The sequence below is a fragment of the Bufo bufo genome, chromosome 1, assembly GCF_905171765.1.
Source record: "Bufo bufo chromosome 1, aBufBuf1.1, whole genome shotgun sequence".
Taxonomy (NCBI): Eukaryota; Metazoa; Chordata; class Amphibia; order Anura; family Bufonidae; genus Bufo; species Bufo bufo.
Window position 1 is genome coordinate 63,431,442 of NC_053389.1, and position 25,789 is coordinate 63,457,230.

A 25,789-nucleotide genomic window follows, 5' to 3' on the forward strand; every position below is an offset into this window, starting at 1 on the left:
CGTCTCGAACTTGCAAATGTTCCTTCAACAAACCCTGGGCTTCCTTCCACCTAGCTGCATTCTCCGGTGACGGACTTTCGATATATTTACACTCCGTGGACGAAACCCTATTAGAGAGTTCTGCTGTTAGAGCCCTGCTCTTGGTCTTGTGCACACTAATACTTTTGATATATAATCCTCTAACATATGCCTTCATAGCGTCCCATACCATGGGTTCAGATGCTAACCCTATATTGTGACTAAAAGAAGTCTACAATGGCACTAGAAATTGCAGTACTCATGTCCACTAGATGAAGCCACAACAGGTTCAGGCGCCTTAGGGGCATCGGATTGTGCCCCAAAGTCCCTAGACGCAGCTGTAACCGAACCGGGGAGTGATCAGAAATGCTGCGGGGAAGGTAAGTGACCTCCATCACCAGGTCTATTCTGGACAGTGAGTACTGCCGCTCCCCCTGGTGCATAACCCTCCATAGGTCACATAAATCAATCTCCGATAGCAACCTAGCCGGTGAGGTGCAGGAGCTACCCGGGCCATGGGCAGCTGGGTCAAACTTATCAAGGAACCTATCCAAATACATATTAAAGTCTCCCATCAGCAAAATGGGTACATTAGGGAATTTAGCTGCGAATGCTAGAATTATTTTCCGAATCTCACTAGAGTACGGTGGGGGAATGTACACCGCCACTAATATCGGCCTAAAGTGGAATATGGAGCAGTCAACACATACAAACCGTCCCTCGCGATCAATACAGGTATCTAGCAGCAAAGGGAAGAGTTCTACGTACCAGGAGACTAACTCCTCGCGCATGTGTGGAATAGGTTGAGCGGAACTGATGCGCCATCCATGCCTTATGAATCAGATGGGTTTTATCTGGAGTAAGATGTGTTTCAGAAAGACAGAGGATTGCTGGTTGGTGTGTTTGCAAAGTGTGGAATTTGTTTTCACATATTTAGCTGTCAGACACTAGCGATCTGCTAGTGTCTGCTCTACCAAACAATCCTAATATAACAGCTTATTGTCCTGCCGTTTCGCTAAAAAAAGAACTTATATTGATATGCTAATGAGCCTCTAGGTGCTATGGGGGCGTCATTAGCACCTAGAGGCTCGGTCTACCTTCACAAAATGCCGCCGCCCAGCGCGTCCCTCCAGCCCGCCCGTGCGCGTCTGTATTCGGCGCATGCGCAGTGAATGTCTGACCGCTTCCCTGCTCAGACATCTCTACTGCGCCGATGACGTCATAGTGCTCCGAGGAACAGGCGCAGTGGAGATGTCTGTGCAGAAAGCGGTCAGACATTCACTGCGCATGCGCCAAATACATACGTGCACGGCGCATGCGCGAGAATTCGTCCGCTGGCTCACAGGGAGGATCGCATTCCGGAGGAGATGGGCGGGCTGGAGGGACGCGCTGGGCGGCGGCAGTTTGTGAAGGTAGACCGAGCCTCTAGGTGCTAATGACGCCCCCATAGCACCTAGAGGCTCATTAGCATATAGATATAAGTTCTTTTTTTAGCGAAACGGCTGCCCCAAAAGTTATTATATTAGGATTGTTTGGTAGAGCAGACACTAGCGGATCGCTAGTGTCTGAAAGCTAATTATGTGAAAACGGAGTGGTAGAAACCCTTTAAGTATTGATCAGTCAGTCAATTAAAGAGTAGGGCTTTTCTTATGCTCAAAATGTCCTTTGAGGGACAAACAGTTGTCATGTCATTCATATGGGTGATTCTTGTCCTTCTCTTTCTCAGAGCTGTTCTATACGGAGAGAGCACACGTCCGCACGCTTAATGTACTCAACCAAGTCTTCCACCAAAGAGTCATCCGAGAAAGCCTCTTAACGCCCGCTGAAACGCGTAGTGTGTTTTCCAATCTGGAGGAGATCTTAGAGCTTCACGGTTAGTACTAACCGCCATGTTGTAATATATTGTACACAGCACTGCTATATGAAAAGTTTGTGGCAAATGGAAAACTACTGGCATGTAAGATACAAGCTCAACTTTTCTTTAGGATGTGTAGATCGATTCAGAGCAGCATAAGCCTTAGAGGGGTGTGCAAGATTGGGAGGGGCTGGCTATGCTGCGGGTAAATAATAATTTTTACTGGAAAAACCCTTTAAAGGGTCTCTGTCAACATGATCAACACTATTATACCAGGCATCCTGCCTTGTAGGGCTCATCATGCTGATTACGATACCTTTCTTTTGTCTGTATGTTAAACAGCTGCAGAGATATCTGCATTTCTCGCTGCCACTAGGAGGCGACACTAAGCAAAAGAAGTGTTAGCTCCTCCTCTCGGCTATACCCCTCCTGCAGACACTGAGCTAATCAGTTTTAACTTAGTGTCTGTAGGAGGCAGACCAGTTTCTTTTTTTTTTTTATCAAGTATATTTCTTATTGAGAAAAAAGAAAAAGTATTTCTTTTACATTGTTCCATATATCTGAGTCAAAGCAATAAGTATTACCTTAATACAAATATTGCATATTTTGTCATTTTTGCTATATCGGTTTTTATAAAATACCAAAACAAATAATACATACTTTAGGAATTCGACCCCCAACCTGCCCCAAATTCCCTGCGGAGAGACTGCTACATCAGCACATATTATGAAGGTACTGCATCACGGTGCATGGCAGGTACGATGTGACACTATCTGCACAATTGATTGCATAGTCCAGAATGTCGGGTTTGCCCACGGTCACAGGTCGGAGCCGTAACAGGAGTCCCCAAGGCTCATATCATTTACCCTAGTACGGATAGTTGACCCCGTAAACAGTCTCTTGCTAAAGCCCGCGATGCCAATCCAGGGGCTTCAAACCATCCCTGCCAAATAGCCAAAAACTTAGCCTGGCATCTTCTTTTCAAATATATTCCTCTTTCACATCTCAGAATATTGTTAAGTCGGTTTACATATTCCCGTTTAGTGGGTGGGTTCTGTTCTATCCAGTGTTTGACTATCAATATTCTAGCTTAGAAGAGCATTCTTTGAATACTTAGAGACACTCTGCTATCACCTCCCGACAAGTCTACGAGACCTAACACAGAGACTCTGGGATCTCTCGGCAACTTTATCTGAGTCGTCTGGGCAACTATCCGCAAAACTTCCTTCCAGTAGACCCCTAACGCAGACCATTCCCAAAACATATGCATCAGGGAAGCCCCCTCCTCTCCACACCGAGGGCAGCATGAGTTCGTCCGAAGACCTATCTTGTGTAAGAATGCAGGGGTTTTATACACTCTATGTACTAGGTATAGCTGGGATAATCGTTGAGCCTCACTAAGTGTTAGGCTAGGAGTTAAACCATTGCTCCTGCATTATAATACCAACGACCCGTTCCCACTTATGTTTGATCAGTAAACAGCCCGATGAGGTAGATTTATCAAACAGATGCCTATAGAGCATAGAAATGATTTCCTTAGAGCTGCCGCCACACAACACCTGTTGGACTGTCGGAGGGGAGGCTGACACTTGTATGCCTTCCTTAAACCGCGCCTGATATGCATGTCTCAGCTGCAGGAATTGGTAGAATACAGTAGGAGGGAGACCAAATTCTAGTTGTAATTGTGCAAACTGTTTCAGAACACCTCCCGTCTGAATCTGATGGAGAAAAAGAATAGCCTTTTCTTCCCACGGGGAAAAATCTTCTAGTCTAAATATTTCAGGTTGTGCCACAAAGTCGTATTGTCATATAATCCTTAAACGTAAACCAGATTTTCGTTATTAGATGAATTGTAGGATAATTCCCAGAACATGTCTGTGGCTTTCCCATCTCTGCCATAGCAATAGGTGCCTTTTGCTTCATAATAAATGACGCTATTCTAGCCGAGGGCCCAAAGCCAACAGGTTGTCCCTATCCCTTAAGGTGTTGTATTTGTGCGGCTACGAAGTATAACCATGGATTTGGGAGAGAGAGACCTCCCTCCTCTTTGCCCCTCTGCAGAGCCTCCATACGAACTCTAGGTTGTTGCTTTTTCCACACCAGGGAGCAGAAGATGCCCTTGATCTTATAGAATACCCTTTGGGGAATCCACACGGGGGAATTATGTAGTATATAAAGCAGTTGAGGTAGAAGTATCAAACAATTGATTACAACGACCAACAACTGACAAGGGGAGTTTACACCAGGCCTTAACCTTGCCCGTAAAGTTATCAATCAGAGGATCCATATTAACTTTACAATATTCTGTAATTGTTGGTGTTCTCACCACACCCAGATACTTAAAGCTGTGGGTGACCTGTAACTGGATTTGCGTCCAGTCCATCTGTGATGGAAGGGTATCAAGAGGAAGAATTACAGATTTGTCACAATTAATTGTTAATCCGGAGCGTTTTCCAAATTCAATAATGTAGCTCATAATTGGGCGAATAGATTGCACTATGTCCCCTGTATAAAGAAGCATATCATCGTCGTATAGTGAGACTCTTTCCTTTTGAGAACCCAGCGGAAACCCTTTCCAGTCAGGAGAAGCACGTAGGAGGCAGGCCAGGGGTTCGATAGCAATAGCAAACAATAGAGGGGATAATGGACAACCCTGTGCAATGGAAATTGTGCAGATAACTCCCCGATTGCCTTAATTCTGGCTACTGGTGACCAGTAGAGAAGCTTGACCTATGACTTGAAACCTTGTCCAAACCCCATAACCTCCCACAACTATTCCCACTCGACGCTGTCAAAAGCCTTGGCAGCGTCTATGGATATTATTGCGCGACAGCCCCCAGTGTCCACCGATCTTTTGAGATTAAGGAAAAGTTTCCGAAGATTAATGGAAGTACTTTTGTCCGGCATGAACCCTGACTGATCTTCATGTATGAGGGAGGTAATAACCTTATTCAAACGATTAGCCAATACCTTCGCCAGTATTTTCACATCTGTCGACAGAAGGGAGATGGGCCAATAGGAGTCAGGCAAAGTTGGGTCCTTTCCAGGTTTTGGTAACACTACCACCACTGCCTCCCGCATAGATGCCGGCAATTTCCCCGATCGCAAAGCATCATTAAAGGTGTCTAATAGATGAGGGAGAAGGGTTTCCTGATATCGTTTAAAAAAACTCAGCCGGTAAGCCATGAAAACCCGGGGTTTTCTCATTGGGAAAAAAAACCAAGGGCCGCCCTAAGTTCCTCCAACTCTAAAGGCTCATTTAGATATCTGGCCGATCCCAGAGACCTCACCGGAATAGGTATATTGGCTAGATAAGATTTGATATCACCAATCTCCATTTCCAGTTTGGAGGTGTATAACTCTTTATAGTATCTATGAAACTCATTAAGGATAACCAAATCATCTGTAGAATGAGCCCCCTCTCTAGTTTTGATAGCCACTATTCTGGGTGGACCCTCCCGCGGGCGGACCACTCTGGCCAGCAAACTGCCCGCGTTTTCACCTGCTTCAAAATATTTCTGTGTCAGGAAGAAACGTTTGTTGTCTGCAGTTTGGATCAGATGATCATTAAGTTTGTCCTGTGCCTCCTTCCACAATCCTCGTGGATGGGTCCCGCATATTAGCAGCCTCAGAGTCTTTCACCTCCCTCTGCAAGGAGTCCGAAAGTCCCCTAGTCTTAGTATTTGTATGTATAAATCCCGGACATAAGCTTTCATAGTATCTCAGACTGTCTCCATGGCCGCTGAGCCTCAATTAGAGCGAAAGAACTCCTTAATCTGTTCTGTAAGAGGATCTCCTTCATCCAATAGCTGGAGCCAGAATGGGATAAGTTTCCAAAGAAATGGTCCCCTGTGCTCCCTACCTCCCACAAGTTGCATCTCTAAACGGATGGGGGAATGGTCTGACAGACTACGTGGTAGGTATTCTATAGAGGGACCCAATAGGCAAGTCTATTCTGGAAAGAGAGTTATAAGATGTTGAGAAACAAGAATATTCGCGTACATCAGGATATCGTGAAGATCCAACTCGTGCAATAACCTTGACAATGAGGTTTCCGGGGTACCTGCCGGAGTGGGGCCCTGATGGAATTTATCTAGAGAAGGGTCTAAGTACTTATCAAAGTCTCCCAACATGAGTATCGGCACCGGAGGGCCCGGAAATACAGCGGTCATCGCCTGCCTTATCACATCGCAGGAATATGGTGGCGGAATATACATAGCAAAAAAATTACACTTTATATAAAGAACGGTGTAAGTAGACCTATCTGCCGTCAGGATCAATTTCCAAAGAATAAGTCAAAGGGTATAGCCCTATGAACTAGGACACTGACCCCTCTGGCGTGTGTAGAGATGGTGGAAGGGTAGGCGTGTGAGGTCCACGGCTTATGCAGCAGTCTCTGGGAGTGTTTAGAAAGGTCCCCTTTCACACGAACGTGACGGATTGGCTCCGGATGCGTTCAGTGAGTTTTGTCTGCAATTGCTTTAAGTTGTTCAGTTTTTGATGCAATGCGTTTTGATGCGTTTTCATGCACGTGATAAAAAACGGAAGGTTTACAAACAACATCTCCTAGCAACCATCAGTGAAAAACACATCGCACCCGCACTTGTTTCCAGATGCAATGTGTTTTGCACTGAACCCCCATTCACTTCTATGGGGCCAGGGCTGCGTGAAAAACGCAGAATATAGAACATGCTGCGTTTTTCACACAACGCAGAACTGATGAGTGAAAAAAAACCGCTCATGCACACAGACCCATTGAAATGAATAGGTCAGAATTCAGTGCGGGTGCTATGGGTTGACGTCACGCATTGCACCCGCGTGGAAAACTCGCTTGTGTCAAAGGGGCCTATAACCTAAGCCTTACCCGCCATATTTTAGAAGCGTACAGAATTGTGTAGGATATACACTCACCTAAAGAATTATTAGGAACACCTGTTCTATTTCTCATTAATGCAATTATCTAGCCAACCAATCACATGGCAGTTGCTTCAATGCATTTAGGGGGGTGGTCCTGGTCAAGACAATCTCCTGAACTCCAAACTGAATGTCAGAATGGGAAAGAAAGGTGATTTAAGCAATTTTGAGCGTGGCATGGTTGTTGGTGCCAGACGGGCCGGTCTGAGTATTTCACAATCTGCTCAGTTACTGGGACTTTCACGCACAACCATTTCTAGGGTTTACAAAGAATGGTGTGAAAAGGGAAAAACATCCAGTATGCGGCAGTCCTGTGGGCAAAAATGCCTTGTGGATGCTAGAGGTCAGAGGAGAATGGGCCGACTGATTCAAGCTGATAGAAGAGCAACGTTGACTGAAATAACCACTCGTTACAACCGAGGTATGCAGCAAAGCATTTGTGAAGCCACAACACGCACAACCTTGAGGCGGATGGGCTACAACAGCAGAAGACCCCACCGGGTACCACTCATCTCCACTACAAATAGGAAAAAGAGGCTACAATTTGCACGAGCTCACCAAAATTGGACTGTTGAAGACTGGAAAAATGTTGCCTGGTCTGATGAGTCTCGATTTCTGTTGAGACATTCAAATGGTAGAGTCCGAATTTGGCGTAAACAGAATGAGAACATGTATCCATCCTCTGATGGCTACTTCCAGCAGGATAATGCACCATGTCACAAAGCTCCAATCATTTCAAATTGGTTTATTGTACATGACAAGGAGTTCACTGTACTAAAATGGCCCCCACAGTCACCAGATCTCAACCCAATAGAGCATCTTTGGGATGTGGTGGAACGGGAGCTTCGTGCCCTGGATGTGCATCCCTCAAATCTCCATCAACTGCAAGATGCTATCCTATCAATATGGGCCAACATTTCTAAAGAATGCTATCAGCACCTTGTTGAATCAATGCCACGTAGAATTAAGGCAGTTCTGAAGGCAAAAGGGGGTCCAACACCGTATCAGTATGGTGTTCCTAATAATTCTTTAGGTGAGTGTATATATCCATAAATTAATCTGTTGGAAAGAAATGTAGGTCGTCTCTCCGCAAATACCCTCCCAATACAAACAATATAACAAGAGCATCCCAACAAAGATCTCTCCAATTGTCCCACGCAGGGGACTTGAGGCATAACAAATTCCTGAAGCCAGCAAACATGAAGAGGTGGCACCAACTGTCTAACCTTAACAATGTGTTGCAATAAAGCAAGTGTACTGTGAACATAAGAGAACCCTCCAAAAAAAAGAAAAGGGGGGGGGGCAGCACCCAGAGCAGCACCCAGAGCAGCATCCATTCTTATACAACAAGCGGCATCTTAATCATATAACTAAGATACATAGACGTCTAGAAACATAGAATGTGTCAGCAGATAAGAACCATTTGGCCCATCTAGTCTGCCAAATACCCTAACAATGCCCAAGCCTAACAAGACCTGAAAAAAAGAGAGAGGGAGGAGGGAAGAAGGAGATAATAGGTAAAAACGTAGGACAGCCCCCTGTTCATTGCATCTGGACAGTAACGGTAAATAGAGTGTAGGACAGAGGGGGCAGAGTACTCATCGCTATGCTTCCGCGGTCGCTGTGATATCCTCAGTGACAGTCCAATTCAAGAGAGTCAGACCCTTTAGTCAGCCAGTCCCGGTTGGGTCACATAGGGAGCTTTCATCCATTCAGCGGGCGGCGTCTTCAGGTGATTCAAACAAGTGGACATTTCCGCCAGCAACCACACGCAGCTTGGGAGGATAAAGCATAGAGTACTGCACATTTTACATTCGTAAACATCTTTTAACATCCAGAAATTTCACCGCCGAGAAGTCAGGGAAGATGGATATCTTATTACCATTGATAAGTAGACCCACATGATCTCTTACTTTGCGGAGAATAGTGTCCCGATCTTGAAAGTGCAGGATTGGTCTGGGGGGGTGCCCCCGGTGGTGGCGGATGGAATGGCACCCTGTGCGCCCTTTCTATTGCAAATAATGGAGACAAGGAGTTTAGTCCAAGTTTATCTTTAAACCACAGTTCAAAGAACTGTGCAGCATTAACCCCTTCCGCCTTTTGCAGCACTCCCACCAAGCGGAGATTGTTGTGGCGTGATCTATTTTCCAAGTCTTCCGTTTTAGTTATAAGAAGGGGGATATTGTGAATTACTTTGGCCAGGTCCCGCTTTACAAAGGGGTACTTCATCTTCCAAAAGGCCCACTCTTTTCTGCACCCCAGCAACACGTTCATTAACTTTCTTTATATCTTGTCGGATAAAAGAGACACTCTTTTGAGGGGACCCCATGGATGTATTTAGGGTCATTAATGCAGAGCTGCAGTTTTATACTGCCAGAAATATATCTTTGATTGTAGGCTCTATATCTTGTGGCAGGGTAAGGAAAGGTGGCTGTGGTTGTAGTATGGACTTAGTTTGGGTCGTTTTCACTGCCTTGTTCCCATTAACTTTCTTCACTCCCTCAAGGACTTTTTCTTGTGGGCCATTTTTTTTTTTTTAAACTCGTTTTATTGCAAAGTAAATTTACAAGCATGGCACATAGAAATTACAGTGACCCTCGCAGGGGCCATACGTAAAAGCAAAAGCAGTGCACGAGGAAGCATACATACATATTCAATCAACTGTGGACGCCAGGGCGCCAAATGCAAAATGTTAACACAGTCGGTGTTTATCGAGGGGTAGAAACGTGCGGGTGTATAATAGATGTAGGCTAGCACTGCGGGCCTCAGAAGGCCAGCCAAGCCGGCTCTCAAGCCCCATTGCAAGCCCATAGAAAGGCTATCCAGAACCTTCGGCCACCAGATACCGACTCGAGTCATGCATGGTGAGTGAGGACTCGCACCAGGCCCCCCATACCCTATCAAACTTCTGCGGGCATCCCCTATGCTTGTAGACCATGTTTTCCATAGATACCGTAGCATTCACTAGGGAAAGCCATTGACCCCTGGAGGGTAAAATGTCCCCCATCCATCGCAGGGCGATTGCCTTTCTGGCCATAAACAGTGTTCTTTCCAGGAAGATCTTATGATAGTGTGACCAAGTTTCTTCGTCTACTATACCCAGGATGCACATTTTGGGACACAGCTGCAGTGTTGGAGGCACCAGGGCCCTGAGAGTCTCCAGTACAGATACCCAATACTGCCGGATGTATGAACAGTCCCACATCAGGTGCCAAAAGTCTGCGCCCTCCACACTGCACCTGTGGCACCTGGCGCTGTCCATCCTGCCCATCTTGTGAAGCCTGGTGGGGGTTAAATAGCTGTAATGCAAAATGAAGAGCTGCGTCATCCTATTATTAATAGAGGGGGACACTCTAGTAGGTGCCAGTAAAGCCTCCTCCCACTCCTCATCGGACAAAGAGGGTATAAACCCCTTCCACTTGTCCTCTACGGTCAGCGGAGTCACCAGCATACGGCGATCTAGCAGATGGTTATAAAGGGCCGACACCATCCCCCTAGGTCCCTGGGATCTGAGTATGCCGATGGTGGGATACTTGGATATGCTTCTACCACTGCCTCTAAATTGGGTCTGAAGTGCATGTCGCAGCTGAAGGTACCTATAAAATAGGTTGCTTGGTATTGGGAACCTGTCCCGGATTTGCGAGAAAGCTAGTAGCTTACTATCCTCATATAAGTCCCCCAGCGCTAGAATCCCATACCTTCTCCACTCCCCTGCCCCCTCCAATCCCGACAGGTGAGGAAACATACAGTTATCCCATATAGGAATATCGCAAGGTAAATCTTTATAAGCATTCAGCTTGGAAGCCTGCCATGTCTGATGGGCTAGTTTGTGCAGCGGGAGGGTAGCTTTTTGTAGGCGTCCCATCCCTTCCAACACAGGCCATAAAGTCGAAACCTGCAGATATTCATGCAGATAATATTCCGCATTAGGCCTTGAGGTCTCAGTAACCCAGCTCCTCAGAAATCTCAGCTGACTGGCAATAAAATAAAGGAAGAAATCAGGCAGGGCAGCACCGCCTTGCAACTTCGACCTCTGAAGGACCGGGAGCAAGAGCTTCCTTCTAGCCTTCCCCCAGACAAAAGCAGTGACCAAGGAGTGTATGCGTTTAAAGAAGCTCCGAGGGATCGGTGTGCAGGCGTGGGACAATACATATAAACCTTTAGGTAACAAAACCATTTTCACTAGATTCAGCCTGCCCATAACAGACAACGGGAGGGACTCCCAAGTTTTCATTTTATCTTTAAAAAGAGTTTCCAGGGGCTCAACATTCAGATCGTAGGCAAGCTGTGATAACCTAGTGATCATCACCCCAAGATATTTGAATCTATCCACTACAGGCAGGTTATGATGGTAATTCGCCCAGTCGTGGTCCCATAAAGGCATGATGGCAGATTTACCCCAGTTTATGTGTAGACCAGAATAGCGTCCAAACAGCGCAACTACCTCAATCGCCCTTGGCAGGGACACCTCCGGGCTAGACATAAATAGTATCAGGTCATCCGCGTACAGGCCTATTCTCTCCTCCCTACAGCCCATTGATACTCCTGCGTACACTGGGTCCTGCCTGATTCTATTTGCCAGGTGTTCTATCGCAATTGCAAACAATAGGGGTGAAAGCGGACAACCCTGCCTGGTACCCCTGTGCAGGGAGATCTCTTCGGAGTAAGAGCCATTGAGCTGAATACGTGCAGATGGGTTATTATAGAGTGTATTAATCCATTTAGCAAACTTGGGGCCGAAACCAAAGCTCCTCAGCACAGCTATCAAGAAGGGCCACTCCAGGGAGTCAAAAGCTTTGGCCGTGTCTAAAGAGGCCAAGGCCCACCTTTCTTTCCCAGCCGAGCCTATTTGCGCAACCACCTGAGTTCTCCTGATATTATCCGAGGTGGATCTTCCCGGCATAAATCCTGATTGATCAGAGTGGATCACTGAGGTTATCGCCTTATTGAGTCTGTTGGCTAATATCCTAGTCAGGATTTTATAATCCAAGTTCAGTAATGAAATTGGACGATAAGATCCACAGTCCAGCGGATCCTTGCCAGGCTTCAAAATCAAAACAATGGAAGCATATGATCATACATAGAAACTGGCAATGATCCGCCGGAGTGCACCGCCTCATATAGCTTTACTAGTTGTGGCGCCAGTACCTCCTTGTACCTTGCATACACTTCCACCGGAATGCCATCAGGACCCGGGGCCTTCCCAGAGGGGAGATCCGAAATGGCTCTCTCCACTTCCTCCAAGGTGATATCCTCTTCCATAATACCCCTATCCAGGTCGCTAAGTCGGGGATAGGTGACCTCCGTGAGGTACGCCTCCAGGTCCTGCTCGGTATAATTTGCCGCTGACTTATATAGGTCCGCATAAAAAGTGTGTAGACAATTTAATATATCACGAACCGTCTCCACTATGCGACCATCGGTCTCCCTAAGGCGGAGTACCGGTGGAGCCATAATGTTAGCCCGGGCTATATGGGCCAGCAACTTCCCGGCCTGGTTACCCACCTCAAACGCCTGCTGTTTAAGGAAAAAGAGTTTCCTTTTGCTCTTCTCTTCCAAATGCATGGTATAGTGTCTGCCCCTGGTCAGCCACACCCCTCTATGTTCTTCCGTGGGGGACTCAGTAAACCTCCTCTCTGCTTCCTTACAACTCGCAAGCAATTCTTCCTCCTTACGCTGCGCATCCCTCTTGACATATGAAATGGAAGACTTGAGGCAGCCTCTGAGGTACGCCTTCAGGGTCTCCCAAAGTAGCAGGGGATCAGTGGAGACATCCTGGGCCTCAAAGAACACCTTTAGCTGATCAGGAACCCTGTCCGACGGGCCAAATAGAGTGAGCCAGAAAGGGTGGATGCGCATCTTACTGCCTATTCCAGGAGAGTTAGAGGGATCCAGCTCAGCCAGAACCGGTGCATGATCGGAGGGGCCTTGCGGTCCGTACCGGATGCTTACCAAATCAGTGTAGGCTGTGGGATTGCCAAATAAGTAATCAATTCTAGAGAGGGCGCCCCGAGAGGGTGTAAAACAGGAGTATTCTCTGTTATTCGGATTCCTGACCCTCCACATGTCTATCCACCCCATCTCCTGGGAAATCCTAGCCAAGGACGTATCGTCGCATCCCGTCCCCATACTATCAGGCCTGTTTCTAAATCTATCCATGTTCTCGCTCATGACCTGGTTAAAGTCCCCCATACATAGTAATCGAGCATTGGGATAGTGAGTTACAAAGCCCACAACTGACTGCAATAGGGAGACAGAGGCAGGGGGTGAGTTATACAGGTTAACTATCACATATGGGACACAATCAACATGCGCAAATAAGAAAATGTATTGACCTCCTGGATCGATCATGGAATGATGGATCTCACATCTCAAGCTTCTGTGAAACAAGAGCGCCACTCCCCTAGAGTGCGTGCTACCATAGGCATTAAATAGATGCTGGGCCCAGGGTTTTTTAAGCCTATGTCCCGTTTCCGGGGTGAGATGAGTCTCCTGGAGACCTAGAATGTGGGGACTAAAGGACCGTATCTGAGAGAACACAGTTATCCTCTTCTTTGGGTCTCCCAGTCCCCTGACATTCCACAACATAACTCTCAAGGGGGCCATAAGGGCGTAGTGACTATATCCAGGCCATGTAGCCTCTCAAACACTCCGCTCCTCAACATAGTTTGCAACTGCTTAGAACAATACATCAATCCTACTACAGGAAGGTAATAGACATTTGGCCATGCTTGATACGAGTGTGCATATGCGTGCAATAAAAGAACATATAACATCAACATGAAAGACCTGAGTGTGTCAGGAACAGGACCAGCAAACATAATAGTCCTAAACTCGGGGACCTGTATGGTGTAAATGGTTGGTAGTACCACACAGGTGCTGCTCCAACCCTCATTACATCATAATCTTGAAAACTGCCACCTTTGGATTAAAGGAGCCGAGCTCAATGACACAGTGTCCCGTCAAGCGATCATAAAGCTCCCTCTCCAGGAGGGATGCTGACATATAATGTCCAGGACGTCATGAACTGCATGACACAACACTGAAGCTGTAATAATTGGAAAAATGTCATTAAGCTCTAATATCGCTCCTCTCACATGGGGGGAACAGATAATACTTGCTGTGACCCTAGGAGCCCACTCATCGCAGGGGCGGGCGAGCCGCCACTCTCGAGGCCCAGTCCTCAGCCTCTTTGGGGTCGTTGAAGAAGACGGTCTTTTCACCGTCTATCACTCTAAGGCGGGCAGGGTAGGCCATAGAGTATTGCAGGTTCAGCTCCCGGAGACGGCGCTTTACCGCCACGAATGTAGCCCTTCTCTTCTGAAGATCCGCCGAGAAGTCCGGGAAAAAAGAGATCCTCACGTTGTCGTGCCTGATGTCTTGTTTTTGTCTGGCTTGACTAAGGAGTAGATCGCGGTCTCTCCAATTCAGGAGACGAGCCAGAAGTGGCCTCGGAGGAGCCACCCGGTGGAGGTGGCCTGGCAGGGACACGGTGGGCCCTCTCCACAGCATATGCCGATGTGAACGGCGCTTCAGGAAACTGCTCCCTGAACCAAGCCTCCAGGAACGCTGCCGGATCTCTTCCCTCAGCCCTCTCAGGTAGGCCCAGAATTCTCACATTATTACGGCGCAACCTGTTTTCTAGGTCGTCGCATTTCTTCTGCCATTGACCCATCGCTCTCTCCAGATCTTGCACTCTCCCCTCTATTGGTCTTGTCAGCTCTTCTAGGGCCGAGACGCGCTCCTCAGTGGTTTTGATTCGGTCACGCAGCTGCTGCATATCATGGCGGAGTAAGCTGACGTCCACTCTCACCTCCTCCAGCTTCCCAGTCAGCGAAGACTGACACGAGGAGATCGCCACTAATAGCTGGTCATAAGCTGCCTTTAGGGTGAACTCAGGTTCGGTTATTTCATCCGCCTCAGCTTGTTGAGCAGTCTGACCCCTTGTGACCGCCGCGCGCGACGGTGATGCGGTCGCGGCGCCATGCTGGGCCTCAGACCTGGCAAATTCCTTTAACCTCTCCGCCGCGTTCTGAGCTTTGCTAGGCCCCATCGTCGGTGTGCGGGGTCTTCTCTTGCGTCTGCACACCTTCCAGTCAGTGTCTGTGATCGACAGTTTGTCAGGATGAAGCAGGATTTCAGAGGGTTATCGGAGCTTCTCTCAAACGCGTGCTCTCATGCCGGCAGTTGGCCACGCCCCCCCTTGTGGGCCATTTTCATGCCTGTCATCCAGGTTCGCTAGCCCTGCCTTGTTCATCATGGTCCCACTGAAGTTGTTTCCTCTTCTGGCAGCCTGTTATGATTTTGGGGCCTTGCCTTCTGGCACCCCTACTTCGTGGGGGGCCAAATTTTTGTCACATCTGCACTTCTCTGTCCCTTGATATCCAGACACCATTTTTAGTTCGTCTTCTTCCAATCAGTGGTTCCCTTTTTTCTTCTCACACCATGTTGTGTGTGTTGATGTCTCTAGCGTGGTTTTTGCGTGGGGTTCTGACCCATGGATATCACTTCCTCAGAAGTCTTCTGAATCCAGGCTAGGTCTCTCTCTCCTGTATCTTCTGCAGTCTCCTAAACCGTGACTTATATTCCCTGGACTGTTCTTCTGCCCTTCCAGAGACCTATTTATCCGGGATTTATGACTCCCTACAAGATCTAAAGAGTCTTCTATAGACATAGTCAGGGCACCAGGTCTCTGAGATAACATCAATCTAGAGACCATATAACTTTCACACCCTTTAACTGTGAGATGATTAAGGACTCATTCTCAAGATCTTTTGATATTCTGTTCTGTTGTCTTTCAAATGTACATTCATTTCCCCAACTCTCTGTTTTTATTGTATATATATTGCTGTTTCTTCAGATATTCTTGTAGTACTCCTGATGAAGTGACTGGTGATGTCTCGAAATCTCGCTATGTAACATCATTACTTCTATTTTTGTTAGCCATTAAAAGGTATCAAACCTGCAATACTCTTATTTTGTTTCTCTTAATGAGAGCACTAAACTGTGAATAAACCAGTAATATGTATTAGCTTTCTAAGCATAGAAAACCTATTCTCAACATGGTAAGGCTATAGTAAGTGGTGTATATGATATGTACATGCTAAGACACAGCTCTGGCCATGCTGATGTTTAGCCCTGTCAATCAAGGGGAGCGGGCAGTGTGCAGAGCAGTGCTCTAAGGATTCAGTTCTGCCCCCTGGTGCTCTACTTGACTCATTTGCATATGAATTAAAACGCAGATATCTCTGCAGCTGTTTAACATACAGACAAAAGAAAGGTATCGTTTTAATCAGCATGTTGAGCCCTACCAGACCGGATTAATATTGTTGATCATGCTGGCAGAGACTCTTTAATGCTACTAGCTAGATGTTTTTTTTATTACTGGAGAGTACAGAGTTCATTTCTGTTACACACCCAACACTTAAAGGTGATGTCCCATCTCGCCATTTCCACAACGAGATGGGACCTAGTGCCAACTTTAGTGGCTGAAGTTGCCTGCTGTGCTATGCTATCTGCGTCACTCTCATGCTCTGCACAACAGCAGATCGCCAGCCACTCAGTTTCAGTAACTCCACCTTCCCAAGCCAGTGCTTAGTCCTACCTTGGCCATGGAAATGGCGAGCTGGGACAACCCCTTTTAAGAGTTGTCTTGAGGAAAATTGGGTTTATTAGTATCCCTGGAGCTCTGATAACCGAATTATAGAGGGGAATTCACATGATGCCGATAATCCATGGCTATGCACAGTGCAGTATGTGTACATGGAGTTTTGAAAATCCCATCCTCGTGTTGCAGAAAAAAAAAAATATCTTTGCAGAATGACAGAATGCTTTGGGTTCTTAGGTCCTTAACTTGTCCGTTCAGATTTTCACTGCACGTTTCATCTTTAACATCTGTAGATTTTGTAGTGGATTTAGTGTGACATTAAAGGGGTTGTCTCATCTCAGACATTGGGGGCATATTGCTAGGATGTGCCCCCAACGTGTGATAGACTGGAGCCCGCAAAGTGCGCATGCGTGACCGCCCTCCATTTATTCCTATAGAAGCTCTGAAAATAGCCGAGTGACACGCTCAGCTATTTTCAGAAGCCCAATTGAAATTAATGGGAAGCGCACTGAGGAAGTGTGGCCACCGCTCCATTCACTTCTAGGGGCTGACTGAAATAGCCGGCTATTTTCAGCGCTGTCATGAGAATGAATGGGAGGGCAGCCACGCATGCACTGTGCACCATCCGGCACTCTGTGGGCTTCGTTCTAAGTATAGGTGCAGGTCGCAGAGAGGGGGGACCAGCACCCATCAGACTTTGGGGGCATATCCTAGCAATATGACCCCAATGTCCGAGTTGGGACAACCGTCAAGGAGCAGCCATCTTGGTGTGATCCACACTTGACCTTGACCTATTGGTAAGTAATCAGTGGAGCTCCTTGTGGCTAGAACTAGAGGTCATAAAATCCACAAGGATATAAACAGTTCATGGTGTTGAAATGTAGGCTTCTTTTTTTTAGTTGATGTCTTGCCTATTGTCTTTCTATCATTTTTCAGTTGGGCTGAAGGAGCAGATGAAAGCCGTCAAAAAACGTTATGAGAACTCGGTCATTAAACAGATCGGCGACGACGTTTTAAGCTGGGTAAGTTCTCCACCCCGGTAATGATGGTGGAGTCTTTACAGCCTGACTTGTTTCCCTGACAAAATGTCTAATTGTAAATGTCCCTCTCTATAGTTTTGTGGACCCGAGGAGGAAAAACTAAAGCAAGCAGTAGCCACTTTTTGTAGCAATCAACCCTTCGCCTTGGAGATGATAAAGTCCCGGCAGAAGAAGGACATAAAGTTCTTAACGTTTGTTCAGGTAGGTAACGTTTAAAGATGGCTATCCAGGTCAGGAATAGAAAAACATGGCTGCTTTCTTCCAAAAACAGTCCCACCTCTGTCCACAGGTGGTGTGTGAGATCACAGTCCAGCCCTATTCACTTCAGTAGAGCTGAACTGTAATACTAGGCACCACCCGTGGACAGGTGTGGCGCTGTTTTTGGAATAAAGCAGCCATGTTTTTCTAATCCTGGACAACCCCTTTAATATTATGTAGCTATATAACTTAATGAATATGCACGTAATACTGTATTCCCACCAGCTCTACATAAAGTACTGCATGTTATCAGCTGCTGAAATGTAGTCCCTGATCACAGATTGTAGGAGCAGGACAGGCAAGAGTGGTATACAGATCTGTAAGGCAACATGCACACGACATGGGACCGTTTTTAACGGCCGATTGACAGGAGTGCACCTGTCTAGCGGCTGTTAAAAATGGGTACACAGGCCATTTAGGGGTAAAAAAGAACAAAAAAAAAACAACTCACCTCATCCACTTGCTTGCGGTGCGGCAGTCTATTCTCTCTTCATTGAGCAGGACCTGCCGAATGACCTGCGATCTGCGTGGTGACGTAACCACGTGGGAGCGCGCAGTGACGTCATCGCGCACCTTTGGCAGGTCCCGTTCTGTGAAGAGAGAAGAGAAGAGACTGCTGCAGCGCAAGAAAGTGGATAAGGTGAGGGTTTGTTTTTGTTTTTTTTGCGGGACACTATGGGGGCATTATATAAACAATGGGGGACATTATAAAGCTGGGGGCCCTAAAAAAAAAAAAAACACACTATGGGGGACATTATTTAAGATGGGATCCTACATTGGGGGCATTATTAAAGCTGGGGGCAGCAAAAAAAAAATTATGATTCTACACTGTGGGAGACATTTATTTAGCTGGGGGCCTACATGGGGGCATTATTAAAGCTGGGACAGCATAAAAAAAAATCCTACACTATGGGGGACATTATTTTAGCTGGGGGCCTACCATCCTGTGGGTGTTCTCAGAAGGGTGGGTGTAGAACTAACTGGCAATCAAATTAATCCAAAACGGACATTAAAAACGGAGACACGGCCAGAAAATGGATGGACACACTGATGCAAAATGGCCATGAAAAACTGTGTGTCCGTTTTTAACAGACGTTTTTTTTCACTGTCGTGTGCATGAAGCCTAAGATAGCTAATAAAAAAAATAAAAAATAGAAATAATCAGCTGCTGAAATCATGAACTTCCAAGGTGAACCCCTCTGTCCATTGTTCCTATATCTGATCTTCCTTGGAGGCCTTTGTGACTGTAGGAGGTTTTTCTTTTTCTGAGATGACATTTTTGGGCTTTAGAACCAATTACCGGTTTTCCATAGAGTTATGGACTTAAAGGGGTAATCCTATCTGAGACAATGGGGGCATATCGCTAGGATATGTCCCCATTGTCTGATAGGTGTGGGTCCCACCGCTAGAACCCGCACATATATCGCGAATGGAGTGGGAAAGGTAGTGGCTGGAGGACCCTGGCTTTCCCCGGGTCTGGCCACCACCAAGCGCTCTCCCCATAGAAGTGAATGGGAGCGCACTACGCTTGCGCGGCCACTGCTCCCATTCATTTCTATTGGGTCAACGGAAATACCCGAGCCAGCGCTCTATTTCCGGTGGCCCCATAAAAATGGATGGAGGGCGGTTGCGCATGCGCTGTGCGCTCAGTTTCATATCTATGGGAGAGCGCTTGGTGGTGGGCGGACCCGGGGACCCACTTTCAGGGCTCCATTTTCAGTGTAGGTGCAGGTCCCAGAGGCAGGGACCCGCACCTATCAGACAATGGGGGCATATCCTAGCAATATGCCCCCACTGTCTGAGATGGGAATACCCCTTTAAAGGGGTATTCCCATTCCCAACATAGAAGTGAATGGGAGCGCACCACGCACGCGCGGCCTCTGCTCCCATTCATCCTGTATGGGACAGAGGGAAATAGCCGAGCCAGCGCTTGCCTATTTTCGGCGGCCCCATAGAAATGAACGGAGGGCGGCTGCGCATGTGCAGTGCGCCCTCCGTTCATTTACCCGCTCCGTTCTCATTGTACCGGTAGGTGCGGGTCTCAGCGGTGGGACCCGCACTTATCAGACAATGGGGGCATATCCTAGTGATATGCCCCCATTGTCTGAGTTGCGAATACACCTTTAAGTTACTATGTTTCCAAGCACAATGGTTGTCCGGCGACCAATTAATATTGTAACTTGAGGGACCACTGGTTATGGACACTTTTTGGGGTGCATTTTAAAATTCCATGCTTCAATTATTATTTTTCGAATAGGAGTTAGTTAAAAGTTTTACTTGTCTTCTACAGCCAGAACCTTTTTACATATAGTGCAGGCTGCTCTGTCTCCTTCACAGTGAAATTCAGTGGTTCTTCTGTAGTCCTTATCTCTACTTTCCTGAGAGCTCATAAACACTCACTTAAGCTAAATTCTTTTCAGATTGATAAGAATTCAGCTTAAAGGGGTTGTCTCATTTCACCAAATGGCATTTATGATGTAGACAAAGTTAATACAAGGCACTTACTAATGTACTGTGATTGTTCATATTGCTTCCTTTGCTGGCTGAATTCATTTTTCCATCACATTATACACTGCTCGTTTCCAGGGGTTATGACCACCGCTGCAGCGCAGATACGAGATGGCCTGGGAGCTGCAGCGCATGGGTGCCTATTTGCTTTCCCACAGTCCCGGCCACCAGAGAGGTCGGCGATTTTTTATTTTTTTTTCCCATAGTGTGTGTGGATTGCAGGGTGGTCATAACCATGAAAACAAGCCGTGTATAATGTGATGGAAAAAGGAATCCAGCCAGCAAAGGAGGCAATATGGACAATCACAATACATTAGTAAGTGCCTGGTATTAACTTTCTCTACATGGTAAATGCCATTTGCAACCTCTTTAAATAGGGGGGTATGTGAGCTGTCATGAGTGCGGAGGTAAGAGCTACACATGGAGCCAGATTTCACTGTGGAGGAGACCGAGCAGACTGCAGTAAATGTGCTGGCTGTAGAAGAGAAACATTTAACAATTTTTAATAATCTGAGAAATGGTTTTAGCCCAAAATGCATAAAATCTGATGATAAAATGCCCCCAGAGGTGTTATGGCCTTTGCTTTTCTCATCTGTAGCCCGTCCTAGAGCACACAATGTGACTTTGATATTATTTCTTTTATGATCTCAAATACATGGAGTTATGTCGCAATTAGTTTTTCCTTGGGAACGGGGGACGTTGCATACATCTGCCGCTCTGTGGGTTCTGCTGACACAGCCCCTTTAAACCTATCTTCCCGCATAGTTATATCTATTCTTTTATGTTCTGCAAATGAAGTGAAGTGCAGTCCATCACTCCCCGTTGTGCAGTCATTCACACACGTCGCGGTATAATCCATACACATAAGCCTCTTTATGATCATAATGAAATTGTTCAGCCTCCGGCGGTGACATCCTTGAAGACGGCGAGCTGTGACCTAAGTATCATAAAATCCATTTCAATTTTTCATGAGAAGCCGTGTTTATATGATATGAGCAGGCCATACGAGCCCAAGGGGATACATACATGTACGGCATGATCTGTGTACTAAAGGGGCAGTTATACATAGGAATTATGGGGTCAAACTGGAGCATTAACCCTTTTACCGACCAGTGGGTTTTGTGTGACTGGACACTTTTTAGTAGTGGTTTATTGACCCTAACTTTATTTGTTGGGCTACGAAACCTAGGGCTGTTTAATATTTTTTTTCTTCCAATTTTATTTTTATTTTTTTCGTTTTATTGCTTTAAACTTATAGTTTTCTACATTTGGAAATTGACACTTAGAGTATTAGATTAAATCCACAGGATTTACTTTATGCTGTTAAAGACAAAACAGGGCGCACCATAGGGTAATACCGTTTGTAGACAGGTAAAATGAAAGGTTACAGTGCAAGGCTCACCTTTGATGGTTGTGCTACCTGTAGGCACAACTCTAGTGAAAGCTTGTCAGGACGTGTACCGGAGTCACTGTTTAATGGTGGATCTGCAGCCGCGAAGGGAGGTCTTCTTGTCGGAGATACCTGGGGTCTCCAAGAAGTGGTAAAGTTACAGAGGTAAGTAGATAAAAAAAAACCCGGGCGCAAGAATCCAGTCCAGAAGGTAATAGTAAATATGATCCTTTTATTGCAGAAGTACAATGCGTTTCGGGGAATAGTTCCCCTTCATCAGGTGCAGAACGCTGCAGCGTTCTGTACCTGATGAAGGGGAACTATTCCCCGAAACGCATTGTACTTCTGCAATAAAAGGATCATATTTACTATTACCTTCTGGACTGGATTCTTGCGCCCGGGGTTTTTTTTTATCTACGGTACTTACCTCTGTAACTTAGAGTATTAGAACAGGTTTGATATTTTGATGGTAAGGCTATGCTCACACGGCGTATTTTGAAAATACTTGATCGTGGAATCCACACAGATTTTTGAAACTTTATTTTAGATGGGTTTTGGAGCATTTTTAGTGTGTGTGTTTTTTTTGTAGTTTTTTTTAAGTTGATTTTTGGGGTACACTTCAATGCAAAAATGCAACGGATCTGCACCAAAAATTTTACTGACCCGTATGGAGCGTACGGCTTGTTTTCTCCACTTTTTAAAGGGAGATTCAGCAAGGATTCTGCATCAAGATAGGGCATGCTGCTTCTTTATTCCCTGCTTTTTTTCATGCGCTCCCCCCCCTCCCCGAAGTGTTGCTTCCCAATGAAATGAATTGTACGCTGTTTGGAAGTATTTATTGCCACTGATTCCACAGCACTAAAAAACTGCATGTGAACTGGCTCTAATTGAGTATAGTTCCAGTAAGCAGGGCAGCTATGGCAACAGTTTAGGTTGACGTGGGCAGTTTTTATGTTTTTCCTCTTTTTAGTATTTTATATTTTCTTTTTTACATATGGACCTCTGGGGAGGGCACATTACCACTTTTTATCCCTTTTTTTTTTTTTTGTCCCATAGGAGTCCCAGTTACAAAGGAAAACAGCCCCCTGTGACCTCCCTTACTGCAAACTTCAAATGATAAAACCAGAGTGGCTGGTTTCACAAAAACGGGGCTTTTGTTAGTGGTGGTTTCTGCTATATTTTTCATGGCAAAAAACACTGTGTCCGTATGTTAGTAAGTCTGGTACAAACATGCATCGTTTTTGGGGACAGTTTTTCTTTACTTGTTGTCGGTTGTGCTTTTTTTGCTCCACAGCCGTTTTCTTTTTGCCTCATATTCTGGTATTTTTATCTAGTGTGTTTTTTTTTTGTTTTGTTTTTTTGCCCCTGCTTGAAAAAAAATGCATGTGTCAATGTGCGTTGCATTTTTTATTGGCATTTTTACATTTATTTTTTTTACATTGCCGTTTTTATGGAGGTGTACAGAGGATGCGACGTCGGAGGGGGGTACATAGTTTTTTGTTTAAAAATGCATAGTTTTTTAAAAGAGCTTTCGATTAAAAATCATCCACTAAAACATTAAATAGAGAAAAATAATGCAGAAAACAAAAAAGTTAATGTGTGGAAGAAGCCTAAAATGCTTTAGCCTTCTCCAGTTCTGACCTCCTCCCGCTGGATTACAGGAGCTTTAAAAGCAGCAACAGCAAAAGTGGTTGCTGCAGACTTGGGACTTGCACCACCCGTCTTACACCAAGTCTTACCAATGGGTATTCCTGTTGTTACAAGTTGTCCTCTATCCACACCACACGGATAGCTATTAGACACTGATCACGAGAACTCCGTACCCCTCGGAGCCAACTGGAATGAATGGAGTGGCAGGGGGGCGCATGCAAACCACTGCTCCATTCATCTCTATGGGAGTTCCAGAAATAGCCTAGCGCTGTAGTCTCCGGATGTCCCGTAGAGATGAATGGAGTGGCTGTGTGCATGCCCGACCCGCAGTCCCAGCAGTAGGACCTGTACAGATCTAATAGTTATACCTTATCCACCCGATAACAACCGGAATGCCCCTTTAACCACTTTGCGTCAGTAAGTTGAAGGTCTGAACGTCGGATACAAAAATGATCAATCAATCGGCATCAGCGAAGTCTTCTCCTGCACAGATTCAGTCCACGATTATTACCCGGGTATTTTATGTACCGTAAAAAATAAAAAAACATTTAAAATAATTACAAAACCTATGAAATCCTCGACGTCCTCCGGTACCGGTGCTGTCCTTAGTGCTTTGTGTGTTAGGTGTTTGTATGTTGTGTCTGACTGAATTACAGACTGACATAAAAGTCTCCATCGCAGTAATATCCTCCGGCGATCATCCAAATAAAGTGCAACGACTCAGTAGGGCTGGATATAAAAGCAAGCACCGTCACATTGTCACAGTGCCCTCCAGCAGCCATTAACATAAAGTGAACGGTTTGTACAGAGAGCGGCTTACATCCCTTCGTACATCTAATGGCTTCTGCTGGCTGTATTGCGGGCCTGCGGCAGCAGTGCCTTCTTATTTATAAGATCTATCGGCTTTTAGGAAAGATCGCAGCTGTCTCAGCCCCTCAGTCCTACAGGCGGATACTGTCTTCGACGGCCCCCGTTTCCTATTGGTCTTGGATGTGTGGTCGCTCTACCCAACCTCGGCCCTTCAAAAAGGCGCCAATATTTCCTTATTTATGTCCTCCGTTTAGAGTGGCATGACACACACTTTTTTTATGCAGTTTTTGGAGCCAGAATTGGATCCAGCAGAAAGAAAAAGTATAAATCCTTCCTTTATGTTTCTTATTCCCTTCCAACCCACTACTGGTTTTGGCTCAAAAAGCTGCGTGTGACACCAGCCTTATGATCCCTTTCTGGCCTTGGCTTCTATGCAAAGTGGCATCTCCCAAGAAAGAGAACCATCTCGCCAGCACCTCCTCTTGGAAGTGGCTCCTTAGGAGTCAAAATCCGACTTTCCAGCAAGCCTTGGGATTTGATAAGGGAATATAGCCAAGCCCAGATATCCATCCACAGACAGCTGTTTCGGGGTGCTTGCCCCTCGTCAGTACAGAGTAGGATTCTGGCTGGCTTAGTGCGATGCCTTGATTGCGGCTTAGGCATTTCCAATAAATCTCCATACCATGAACTATGTCCAACAAGTCTCCATGCACATCTGGTCTTTTTAGGAAGACCCAGCACCTCGCCTAAGCTGCATCCAAGGCATCGCACCCAGCCAGCCAAAATCCTACTCCGTACTGATGAGGGGCAAACACCCCGAAACACCTGTCTTCAGATGGATATCTGGTTTGGCTATTTTCCCTCGTCATGTCCCAAGGTTTGTTGGAAAGTCATAGGCAGCCACTTCCAATAGGTGGCACTGGTGAGATGGTTCTTTTCCTTGGGAGGTACCTCTTTGCATATTGGTTTCCCATGGAGCATCGCCAAAAAGTCTCCATACAGGACTGAACTCTTTAAGGAGACACCCTGCCTAAGTGGCTTTGGCTGCAAAAACCCTGCACATTCAATCTTTAGAGTATGAGCACTCTAGTTCCCCCTATGATGGTTTTACGGACGCAACCCCCAGACAGCCCGGCGTTCATCTGGACTGGGATTACAGCACCATAGAAGCCTATGGTCCGCTAACTTCAGTTTGATGAACCACAGAAGACCAGGTGTTGCCCTGAAAAGCAACCAGCCAGTATGTGTATCTGTGTGGGTTTTAAGGGGGCGTCTGGCCGCTGTGACCCCATTTCTTGCAGCTGATTGGAAAAGAACTATATGTTTTAGGACATTAACCAGCTGACGTGCCCCTCCCCCTTCCTTTTTTAGGAACTACCTGCATTCCCCATTAAGTAACCATTCTGGAGCATCTTTTCCTCTAACATTGTGTTATGCCATTCTTCTATTGTTACTCCTAGAAATTAATTTACAAGTAAAGTGAGCCATGGTTGTTACCATTTGTGTCCCTACAGAGATTGATTGGACAGAGTAGGGGCACACCCTCCAGCAAGTAACACCCAGTTGTCAATTTATTCATTATTTCTAGAGGGTTAACAGAGGAGCGCCGCCACTAAGAGCTGTAAAGAATAGATGCTCCACAATTATTTCATGGGCAATGGAAGTATTTAGTAACGCGGACATGTCAATGGTGGTGATTAGGGATGAGCGAAACATCCGAAGACGATTCACATAAAACT

At 46.1% G+C, this 25,789-nt stretch overlaps 1 protein-coding gene across 3 annotated transcripts in view; it reads left to right on the forward strand.

Annotated features, from left to right (window-relative positions):
* ARHGEF12 (Rho guanine nucleotide exchange factor 12) overlaps window positions 1–25,789 on the forward strand; it is a 216,531-nt gene that overhangs the window by 134,278 nt on the left and 56,464 nt on the right. For all 3 annotated transcript variants that reach the window (XM_040425180.1, XM_040425188.1, XM_040425196.1), the window contains 3 exons: window positions 1,745–1,891; window positions 17,331–17,416; window positions 17,510–17,635. In XM_040425180.1, the coding sequence (XP_040281114.1) occupies window positions 1,745–1,891; window positions 17,331–17,416; window positions 17,510–17,635 (359 nt within the window). The remainder of the gene's footprint in view (window positions 1–1,744; window positions 1,892–17,330; window positions 17,417–17,509; window positions 17,636–25,789) is intronic.